Source organism: Sturnira hondurensis, unplaced genomic scaffold (genome assembly GCF_014824575.4).
Source record: "Sturnira hondurensis isolate 20B ecotype Veracruz unplaced genomic scaffold, ASM1482457v3 Scaffold0023092, whole genome shotgun sequence".
NCBI lineage: Eukaryota > Metazoa > Chordata > Mammalia > Chiroptera > Phyllostomidae > Sturnira > Sturnira hondurensis.
Genome location: NW_028095723.1, coordinates 160,074 through 171,428, shown reverse-complemented (window position 1 = coordinate 171,428; position 11,355 = coordinate 160,074). Strand labels below are relative to the sequence as shown.

General features: G+C 37.0%; 1 protein-coding gene across 6 annotated transcripts in view; it reads right to left on the bottom strand.

Annotated features, from left to right (window-relative positions):
* Positions 1–1,620: 1,620 nt before the first annotated feature.
* The window catches only part of PLS3 (plastin 3), a 104,368-nt gene continuing 94,633 nt past the window's right edge, over positions 1,621–11,355 (bottom strand). For 5 of the 6 annotated variants that reach the window (XM_037037371.1, XM_037037370.1, XM_037037367.1 and 2 more), the window contains exons 12-18: positions 10,174–10,369; positions 8,982–9,060; positions 8,087–8,201; positions 7,747–7,880; positions 4,634–4,757; positions 4,276–4,400; positions 1,621–2,865 (exon numbers count right to left, since the gene is read on the bottom strand). In XM_037037371.1, coding sequence (XP_036893266.1) covers positions 2,733–2,865; positions 4,276–4,400; positions 4,634–4,757; positions 7,747–7,880; positions 8,087–8,201; positions 8,982–9,060; positions 10,174–10,369 — 906 coding nt within the window. In that variant the 3' untranslated portion in view covers positions 1,621–2,732. The remainder of the gene's footprint in view (positions 2,866–4,275; positions 4,401–4,633; positions 4,758–7,746; positions 7,881–8,086; positions 8,202–8,981; positions 9,061–10,173; positions 10,370–11,355) is intronic. The other variant, XM_037037372.1, reaches the window with a different exon arrangement.

Here is an 11,355-nt window from a genome sequence, read left to right as displayed (position 1 = left end):
TGAAACCTATATAATTTTTCAACCAGTCACCTCAATAAATTTAATTAAAAAATTTAAAAAGGCATTAGGGCCATAGTTAGTTGTAGAGAAGAACCTTTGTACTTGAAAGGAGACAAATGTGCATAAGCATAGGCAATATAAAGTAGAAGACAGATCTAAGATGTGATTGTACTCTTCTCATCAGCTTTCCTGGTACATGTACATTTGCACAAGACTTGTGTTTTATTTATTCATAAACTATTTTTACATTAAAGAAATTAGTCCATTATATGGGTATTATAGACTTTATGTTTCTATCTTCCCCAAAATTCCTATGTTGAAACCTAATTTCCCATGTGATGGTGTTACGAGGTGGGGCCATTAGGTGCTTAAGTCATAAGGATGGCACCCTCATGAATGGAGTTAGTGACCTTATTCAAGAGATCCCAGAGAATTGCCTTGCCCTTCTGATATTATGGGTTACAGCTAGAAGACAGTTATGAATAAGGAAGTAGGACATCATGAGACAGAACCTGCCACCACCTAATCTTAGACTTCTCAGACTGCCTAACTGTAAGAAATAAATTTTGTTTGCAAGCTACGTAATTAATATTTATTATAGCAGCTCAAATGGACTTATAGACACTGGGACTAAACTTTCTGCCTTGGACATCTATATTTTTACTTTATTTATTGTATTTATTTATATGCATCTTTGTGAAAGCGAAATTGTCAAACTTATTATTCTTTTAGGTCTTTGGGGTTTGTATCATATTTAGAAAGGTCTTTCTTACTCAGATTATAAATACAAAATATTTTATAACATCACCATGCAGTTTCTCAGAGAACTTCATTTCATATTACTCAATTCACACAAAGCCTTAAAATGGTACCATAAACCACTGGCTGTCAACTAGGTTTTTGCCTACCATGGGATATTTGGCCATGTCAGGAGACTTATTTGGTTTACACTCTGGAGGTGGCCTATATCTAGTGGGTCTAGAGGCCAGGGATACAGCTAAACATCCTGCAGTGCACAGAATAACTCCCCATGCTTGCTAACAAAAAATTATCTGGCTCAAAATGTCAATTGTGAAAAGATTGAAAAAACCGCTATACTCCATCTCTCTTTCCTGGTTGTTCAGCATTGTTTTGGTCTTCTGAGTATTATAGAACATTGAACTGATTGAGTGATGGGAAAGAAAGAAAAAGGGAGGAAGTGGATAAGTAAAGTTCTGTAAACTGGAGAAAACCATCTTTTCTCATTGGGATTATCCTTAATTCAGTCCCTGTAATTCAGCTTCAAAAGCTTAAATTTAGCCCTGGCTGGTGTAGCTCAGTGGACTGAGTGTGGGCTTGCAAATCCAAGGATCGTAGTTCGATTCTCAGTCAGGGCACATGCCTGGGTTGCAGGCCAGTTCCCAGCAGGGGACACACAAGAGGCAACCATACATTGTTATTTCTTTCCCTCTCTCCTTTCCTTCCCCTCTAAAGAGAAATAAATAAAATCTTTTTAAAAACCTTAAATTTAACAAACATTATTTTATACAGCACTCCAGAAAAAGTCACAATACTGGAAAAAATAGCCTGGCAAATATTATTGGTGTAGTACTAAGGGACAGAAGCATGAAGAGACTAATTATTGTGTAAAAGCCTTTATTTGAACTAATACACTACTATCGGGTTACATCATTTTTTGGAGTTAGAGTAATATTATGATCTTGAAAGCTAGAGCAAACAGCTTGACAAAGCAAGAGTACATAAATCCTACATACATATTTTTTATTGTTTATTGACCTTATTTCCTTGTCTTAGGTGTAAAATTAGAAAATATATTGTACACTTAGCATACTTAGCCTACTGTATCCCCTAAGTTCTGAGCACCCTCTCTCTTTGAAAGTGTCATATGCAATAGCATTTTAAATCTAAAGAGAGAGTTTGATGATATAGGTTTTAAAACAAGTAAGCATATATCAAACCAAGTGTTTTAAGACAAAATATGTCAACTGTTTACAGCTTGGGTGTAAGGAGGAAGATGCAAATTTAAGGTATATTTTCTTCTACTATAATGTAAGTTTTTTAATTACTTGGAGACCCCTTTTAAAAAGTAGCAAAATCAGCAGTTTTATTTAATGTAATCAAAATATTCTTGAATGTACAAAAAAAGGATTGTGTAGAAAGAATACTGTAAAAAGATACTGATTTTAAGAATAAAAGAATATGAAAAGCCTCTATTACATTCTGCACAGCCACAGCCAGTTACTTCCACAAATTTTCACTACCAGAAAGATAAGCAAAGGATACTCATAACCAAATACCCTATGACCACAGTTCTCAATTAAGAACTAGCGTACTGGATGGAAAGTAAAGTTGTTGTCTAATTATATTTGTATCCAATCATCTAAACAAGTCCCAAGAGGTGGACATTATATGAGAGAAAAATATACATAGAGAGAAATAACATATAGCAATGGGAAATACCATTGGCAGCAATCTAGGAGAGTAAATGATTTGGCTATGAGCACATTTCAGGTGTACCTGACACATCCAACTATGACTATGGGAAACAGTTGTTTTTTTAATGAAAACTCTTTCTCCTAGGGTTCTCATGAGGACTAGTCTTATTAATCAAAACTGAAAGTCCTTCAAATGACCAATAGTTCCTTAAGCCATGATGAGCTCTTTGACTGGAAATAGCTGACCTGCTAATCATGCACCTAGGAGCAAGGCTGTTTCTATTCAAATTGGTTCCTTTACACTCTCTTCATTCCCCTACCCATCAAGCATGCAAACACGGTCATGACCATCTTGGGCTTTACTTCCACAAGGTCTTCGGGGAGAGCGTACACCCTGGCTCCAATTCTTCTAGCCATTGACACTGCATACCTATTTTGTGAGGAAACAAAAATAAAGAAGAAAGTCTTGTCAGTCAAGTACACAATATAACACATCTATTTTCTCTTACATAATCATTTGGCTGGGATGTAAAGTGTCCATATGGTAAGGGCAAATCAAAACAATGTCACTTTTTGTTGCTTTATTTTGTTTTTGAGGTTTCTCTTAAGTGACACTAGGTTTTTAAGCTCTACTATTTGGGACTGTTATTCATTCACTCCTTTTATCCAATATAACATGAGATTTCATTTTGGAGCATTGACTTGATGTGAAAATGAAATATATATATATATATATAATCACTCAGATTGGCTATACAATCGATCAATATTGATATTCTTGTTGAACATGTAATAAGATTACATGACACTCTCATATGATCTTAGAAACACGAGGTGGAAAATTATGTCAGATGCAAAATCCTAGTTGCTTTGGTAGATGAGATGAACACTTCTAACTATTTAAAAGAAGGGAGAGAGCCTACATGGCACATGGCCAGAGTGGCCAGAGTGGCCTGAGCAAGGAACAGAAAAGGTACACAAAGGAAGGAAAAAAAGGACTGACATGTCCCGCTAGGGAAATTTGCAGGAGCACACCTCAATTAATACATGAAGCATCTCTAGGTGTTTTATTAACATTAAGTCTTCTTTTCAATAATGCTTCTTAGCTATCCTATGAAGCCCTAATCTGGACAGATTTTCAGTGTGTAGTAGGTTGCCCATGAAACCAGGTCACAGTGAAAGTCTCTGGTGAAGAAGGGAAGAGATGGGTGGAAAAGACCTACTCAATATTGTTGAAATGCAAGATACTTCCCAAACATATTTTTAGCTGAGGGTTAAGAATCCTGCCCATTTAGGGACCAAGGTAATAAGCTCAACATATATAGTTAGAGTGATCTACAGTAAAAAAGACATCAGAGAATAATGTGTTTTAAAAAATGAGCCAGAAGAATACTCTTATCTAAGGCATGACTATCCTTAGATTATTTTCCCCTTACAGTATTGTAGGTTTGTCACTGAGTTGCATTAAAACATATATTACACACAATTATAAAGGGCACTTGGAAAATAATGGGGGTGGAAATTGGAGGGAGGTAGGGAGGGGTGGAGGTTGGGCTTGGGTGGGTGGAAAAGGCAGAAAATTACAAATAAATTAATTAATTAAAAATATGCACTACATTATATCTGTAAACTAACACAACAACTGATCCAGCACCTACTAGGTCAGGCACAATGCTAGGCCCTTATTTATTTTATTGATTTCAAAATCTCTAAGGTAATTATTATTGTTCCCATTTTACTGATGAGGACTCTCAGGTGCAAAGAGGTCTCCCCCAGGTGACACAATTCTTAAGTGGTAGAACCTGAATTAGAATAAATAATATTGTGCAGTATCCCTTACTTGGCATTATTGTGCTTGTCATCTTCTGTTAGATTGCCGCTCTTAACAAGGTCATAATTTATGCAGCCTGGCTGGATGGCATCAATTAAATCCACAACTGCCAAACTGGAGCTGATCGTCTTGTCCTAGTGTAAGAGGAGAACAAATCTGAGAATTTTAATATGTACAAATTTCAATATGTAAAACATGTGATTATGTACTTACATAAAATTGCCACAACAAAAGCCCAGAAAATTAAAAGAGAATCTTGCCATTAGGCCAATAATTCTCGCTCACAAAGAAACCAAATGTCGTCCTTCCAAAATTCTAGACACAAGCAAACATAACATATGATAGTCACACAAGTGGAAATTGTTACCTTAAAACTCTGAATGGAAGTTGATTTTCCAGCTTCACTCAATGTTCTGTTCACCCAGCTTACAATGATGTCATCATTAGCTTTCTGACCATCTCCAAGATCTTCCAGGACATTGAGGGTATATCTAAAAGAAGAAGCAGAAGAAAAGGTCCCAATCTAATTCATGAGAAAAAATGTAAACATTAGAAAGATGCTTTATCTTCCATTTCTTTTATTCCTTAGGTTTGAAAAACTAAAGATTTCATGGAAAGATGCTATATACAAAAAGATATTTCAAGTAGAAGTAGCTTGCTACTGACTTACCCTTTGCAGTCATGGTAGTGCTGGTGGTGGGGTTTAAGATGTTCAGTGCTTCAATGAGCAAGCCCAAGAGTCTACAGAAGGCACATTTTGTACTATTCCAATAGTGGTAATGTCTTAAATAAACTGCTTTGGGTGATACCCAGTCATAATGAATGCTTTTTAGCATGATAGTTTTCTAAAGTATATTTAATTGATTATGCTATTACACTTGTCCCAGTGTTTTCCCCTCCTGTATCCCCCTCCTCCCTGCATCCTCTCCACCTTCTAAGCATTTCCTTCACCTTAGTTCCTGTTCAGCGGTTGTATGTATAAGTCCTTTGGCTTCTCCATTTCTTATACTATTTTTTAAAGATTTTATTTATTTATTTTTAAAGAGGAAGAGAGGGAGATAGAAAGGGAGAGAAATATCAATATTTGGTTTCCTCTCATCCATCCCACAACTAGAGACCTGACCTGGCCAACAACCCAGGCGTGTACCCTTTGGTTTGCAGGCTGGTGCTCAGTCCACTGAGCCACACCACCTAGGGCTCCTTGCTATTCTTAACAACTTCCCCTGTCTATTTTGTGCCAACATATGATGCTTCTTATTCCCTATATCTTTCTGCCCTATTCTCCCACTCCCCACTGAAAATCCTCCATGTGATCTCCATTTCTGTGATTCTGTTCCTATTCTAGTTGTTTGCTTAGTTTGTTTTTGTTTTTAGGTTCAGTTATTAATAGCTGTGAGTTTGTTGTCATTTTACTGTTCATATTTTTTATCTTTTTTCCTTAGATAAGTCCCTTTAATATTTCATATAATAAGGGCTTGGAGATGATGAACTCCTTTAACGTGATCTTATCTGGGAAGCACTTTATCTGCCCTTCCATTCTAAATGAAAGCTTTGCTAGATAGAGTAATCTTGGGTGTAGGTCCCTGCCTTTCATGACTTGGAATACTCCTTTCCAGCCCCTTCTTGCCTGCAAGGCTTCTTTTGAGAAATCAGCTGATAGTCTTATGGGCACTCCTTTGTAAGTAACTCTCCTTTTCTCTTTAAAATTCTCTCCTTATCTTTAATCTTGACTAATGTAATTATGATGTGCCTTGATGTGTGCTTCCTTGGGTCCAACTTCTTTGGGACCCTCTGAGCTTTCTGGCAGTCTATTTCCTTTGTCAGACTGGGGAGGCTTCCCTTCATTATTTGTTCAAATAAGTTTTCAATTTGTTGCTCTTCCTCTTCTCCTGCTGGCACCATGTTTCAGATGTTGGAATGCTTAAAGTTGTCCCAGAGGTTCCTAAGCCTGGCCACATTTTTTAAATTATTATTTCTTCATTCTGTTTCAGTTGGAGGTTTATTTTTTCCTTTTGTTTCAAATTGTTGATTTGAATCCTAGTTTCCTCCCCTTCACTGTTGCTTCCCTTTATTCCAATGTGCATAGCCTTCACTTTTTCCTTCATTTTGGGACCAAGCTCAATCAATTCTGTGAACATCCTGATTACCAGTGTTTTGAACTGTGCATCTGATAAGTTGACTATCTACTCATCGCTTAATTCTTTTTCTGGTGCTTTGATTTGTTCTTTCATTTGGGCCATATTTCTTTGTCTATCTAGGTGCACCTGTTACATGGTTAAGGGGAGGAGCCTTAGGTAATCATTAGGGCAGGGCAACTCAGATCGATGCGTTGTGGCACTGCCTGTGGAGGAGGGGTCTGAGAAGGAACAATGCTGCTAACTCCACTCTTTTTTTTTAAAGATTTTTATTTATATATCTTTAGAGGGGATGTGAAGGAGAGAAGGAGAGAAACATCAATGTATGGTTGCCTCTCATGAGTCTCCTCCTGGGAACTGGCCTGCAACCCAGGCATGTGCCCTGACTGGGAATCAAACCGCGATCGTGTGGTTCGCAGGCCCATGCTCAATTCACTGAGCTACACCAGCCAGGGCTTGCTTGCACCACTCTTGTCCCACTTTCTGTCGCTTACCTCACTTCTCATAAGTGGATTGTGTCCTTTCAGGTACTGACTTGCAGGTGGGTGGGTTTGTGTACATTTTACAACCCTGTGGGTCTCTCCAATGAACTCTCCTGTGAGACTGAATGTTTCTCCCACCTCTTCAACCCCCATATTTTTTACACCCAGAGGTTTTGAGTCTCTAGTTTCCCTTGCTGAAATCCCAGGTTTTGAGATCTGTCTTACTCACCATTTGTTCCTCCCAGCTTATCTGTGTGCGAATGTGGGATATCTTACAGGGTCCTCCACCTTTCTTCCTCGTCTGCCAGCCTCCACCTTGCCACGTCCTCTCCATCCCAGCTGCCTGTCTCCACTCCTCCAACCAGTCTAAATGAATGTTTCTTTAATTCCTTGGTTGTTGGACTTTCATGCAAATGATTTTCTGGCAGTTTTGATTTTTCTTTGTTTTTATATTGGTTGTTATCCTTCTTTTGTTTGTAAGAGGAAGTGAAGTGTTGCTGCCTATGCCTTTACTTTGGCTCGAACTCCCACGTGATAGTTTTAATCTATCTTTTTCAAATGGATACATGGGATGTTCATAATTTTTGCTGGTTTTTTTTATTCACTGATACTAAATGAGGCTCAAGTCTATAGGTCAGGTTTCATATGATAAAAGGAAATATTCACAGTTTTATTGCCTAACTTTCAAGGAGGCATAATCTCCCACAGAACATCCAACATGTATTCATTGCTTAAACTCATTTCAGAGTCTAAATACAAAAATTTCAAACATGTAGTCATTGACATATTTGCTAAAAATAATAAGAATGAGATTACAGACCTGTAGTAGAGTGGAGTTTAAACAGGAAAATTGTGTATCATACCTTCTCATCAACTGCCAGACTAAAGCTAAAGTCAGGGTTTGATTTCCATCATTCAGGTCTTGCCCTCCAATGCCAACCAGGGAGAATTTGGCAGGATGCTTCCCTAATTCAACAGCATAGTTGCAGTTTTCTAGCTGCAAACACACAAAAGTGAATGGTAAAATATTTTTATTTGTTTAATATGTATATGTATGTTATGCCAGATGCTCAGCAAACAAGAATAATAAATAAGACAGAGTTCCTGTCCACAAGAAGCTCAGGGTAAAGAGATTTCCAAAGAAAAGAAACAAATTTGGAAGAATAGTCTGTAGCAAAGATATGTGGCAACTTAATTATCTACCTTTTTCATGTTGGCTCCAAGTTTCGGGTATGGAGGTTTATTAACCTTACTCCAGTCAACAGGAACTTTAATTCGTTCATACAGCTGTAAGATTACCAAGGCATCTTGCAGGTCACTAACGATTTAAAAACAATTTAATTAGTGTTTTCAGACAGATTGGTTTTTGTTTCCTTAAAAACAAAAACATGACACTGTCAAACAAGATATATAAAACCACAGATAATACTCAAAACATATATTTTATCAATCTATGCTGAAAATGGAGCTAAGACCATCTGATTCACTTAGAAGTATTTATTGAGAGCTTACTGTTTGCAAGGCACTGTTTAGCAACTGGATACACAGGAGAAAAATCCCTGGCTTAACATTAGAGTCAGAGAGAGACACCAAACAGGTATATGAATACAGGGATATGATTTGGGGTGCATATAAGTATTATGAAGAAAAGAAGAGCTAGGGTTAGGGGTTAGAGAATGGAAGGTGGTGATCAATACCTAAATCAGCATTGATCTGAATCCGTGGTTCGAATATAGTACAGAAGTGAGGCATTTGATGTGGAAAAGAATGTTCCAGGCTAAGAGCAGAGTGAGCACAAAGGCCCCCAGGCATCATTGGTGGTCTGCTTAAAGCATTCCCTGATCTTGGTCTCAAATTAGGGTATCTTCTCCCCAGAAAGACATTTATGCATTCTATCACTTATAGTTGATGATAGTGTAAAGACACAATCTGGGCTTTTGTGTATTTGGAAAATAATAACACAAGTCACGACTCAACATTTTGCAATATAAATAATCACTACAAAGTAACATTTAGAAAATGGTTGGAGCTGTAATTATTTGTATAGCACCCATTTATGACGTTCATTACTGTTCACAATAGCAGTAGGAAGACTTACACATAGAGATGGTTTACATGCGGATTAACACCAAGAGAATTCATCCAGTTACGGAAGGTTCTTTCTTCACGAGTTTCTCCTGTTAAGAATATTCACAAATTTTACATATACATTAAAAACCTCATATATGTACACATAATGTCAAACAATTTATGATTATTTCCTCTCTACAGATCTAGGTTTTCATCACTATGGATCTCCAAGCAGTCTCTCTAAATACACTTCTCTAGGCACATGCTTATTTTTTATAATTTGTTAATTTACTTTAAAATTAAATAATATAACCTTATTATATCCAGTTAAGCAATTTAGACATTTATTAACTTTTTATAATTCCCTACCCCCTCCAATTCTTCTCCAATATCTCCCCAAGTCTCCACACTTCAAAGGAACTGATGTTATCAAGTTTGGTTTATATTATGAATAATTTGCTCTGGTCCTCCAAACTTGAATTAATTTATACCTTCTGTCTATCCATTTTTATTTTTTAAATTTTTATTGAATTTATTGGGGTGACAGTTAATATCATTATATAGGTTTCATGTATACAATTCTACAATATACCATATGTATAATGTATTGTGTGTTCACTAAACTACATGAGTTCTTTTATATGCCTATATTAAAGCAATAAATTACTTGAAATTTCAAAAGTAAACAATTTAAAAACTTTATAGTAATGCCAATGGATATTCACCAACTACAATTTATAGTTGTTAATTTTTACATACTTTATATATACACAACCTGGAAAAGGTAAACTGCCTCCCCCAAACATAAATAAATAATTATCACACATTACTACTACTGTTTGAGTAAATAAGTGTGAAAGCAACAGGGGGCCAGTTCCAGTTAGTCTGATTGTAGAATAATGAAAGAAATACTGTAAATTTATAGGTCCAATTTTATGCAGATGTACATTTTTCTGGTGAAAGATTTAAAAAGTGATCTAACATAAAATAGTAAAACAAAACATTGGTTTACTAAGGAGCTTTAAAGTTTAAAAGTTCCCCTGTACCATCCCTTTCTCTAGCTGCCATTTTTCACTCAGTTCTTCAGTCTACTACTAGCAGATGTTCGCTAAAGGAAAGTGGATAGGGAAACTTACTAAATCAAAATTATGAAAGCATTGTAGACTGTATATTTCTTTTCTGTAATCGTACTCATCAGAGTTTTAAAAATCTTCAGTTACCTTCTAATAGAGTCCAGTCAATATCCTGGTTCTCTGGCTTAATTAGTGCTGGATACTTATTAAACAGGTTAGCCACAAAGGCTAAGTTCAGTTTGGGGTTTCCACTGACAACATCAGCAGGAGTAACAAACTGTCTGCAACCCAATTTGTCTGCTTGTTGAAGCATACTCTCAGCTCTCTTCAAATCATCTGTTTCCTGTTGAAGTAAAAGAAGACATTTTTAAAGAGACCATACTGAAAACATAGAAATGTTTCCTTACAGTGATAGGTTACATATACAATTCTACTTTCTCTTAGCCAACATACAGCACCTCTAAAATTGTGGTGAATGGAAAAAAAAAACTGGCTGTCTGGATTTGCAGTACCTTGACAATACCATAGATGGCACCAGACCACAGCTATAAGGGCAGTAGAGTAAACTCAAAGGGCATGCTAAACCCCATTAGGTAAAAGCTAGAACTGTTCAAATTTTTAAATTAGGTCCTAAAGAAGGTATAAGGCTAAAAGATGAAGAACACTGCAAAACAAAAGGAAAGTGTGAGCAAAGGCTCCAAGATAAATGTGTGTTTGAAGGGTACAGCCTATTGCAAAATAATACTAGCTAGGAGAGCTAGAGCAGCCTTAAAATGCTCTAAGCAGAACATTTCAGACAGAACTCAAGACTCAATGAGAATCCTAAAAGGATTCTGAGGAGGGAAGAGAGAAATAAAGGAGTGTTTTAAGAGGATCAGTCAGGGAGGCCTAACAGAAGAGCTTTATCAGAAATAGAATGAGAGACTTTCAGCCAAGATGGAGGCATAGGTAGACACACCGTGCCTCCTAACACAATCAGAGAAGGACAACAACAAATTTAAAAACAAAAAACAACCAGAACTGACAGAAAATTGAACTACATGGAAGTCCCACAACCAAGAAGTTAAAGAAGAAACATTCATCCAGACTGGTGCGAGGGGTAGAGATGGGCTGATAGTACAGAAGACTCACGGCAAGGTGGCCACTTGTGCACTGGGAAGTCCCACATTCACATGCAGATAAACTGGGAGGACCAAGTAGGGAACAAGATAGACCACAAAATCCAGGGTTCCAGCACGGGGAATAAAGCCTCAAACCTCTGACCAAACACACCTGAGGGGGTTGAGGTGGCAGCAGGAGAAACTCCAGCCCCAGAGGAGAGTTCTTTGG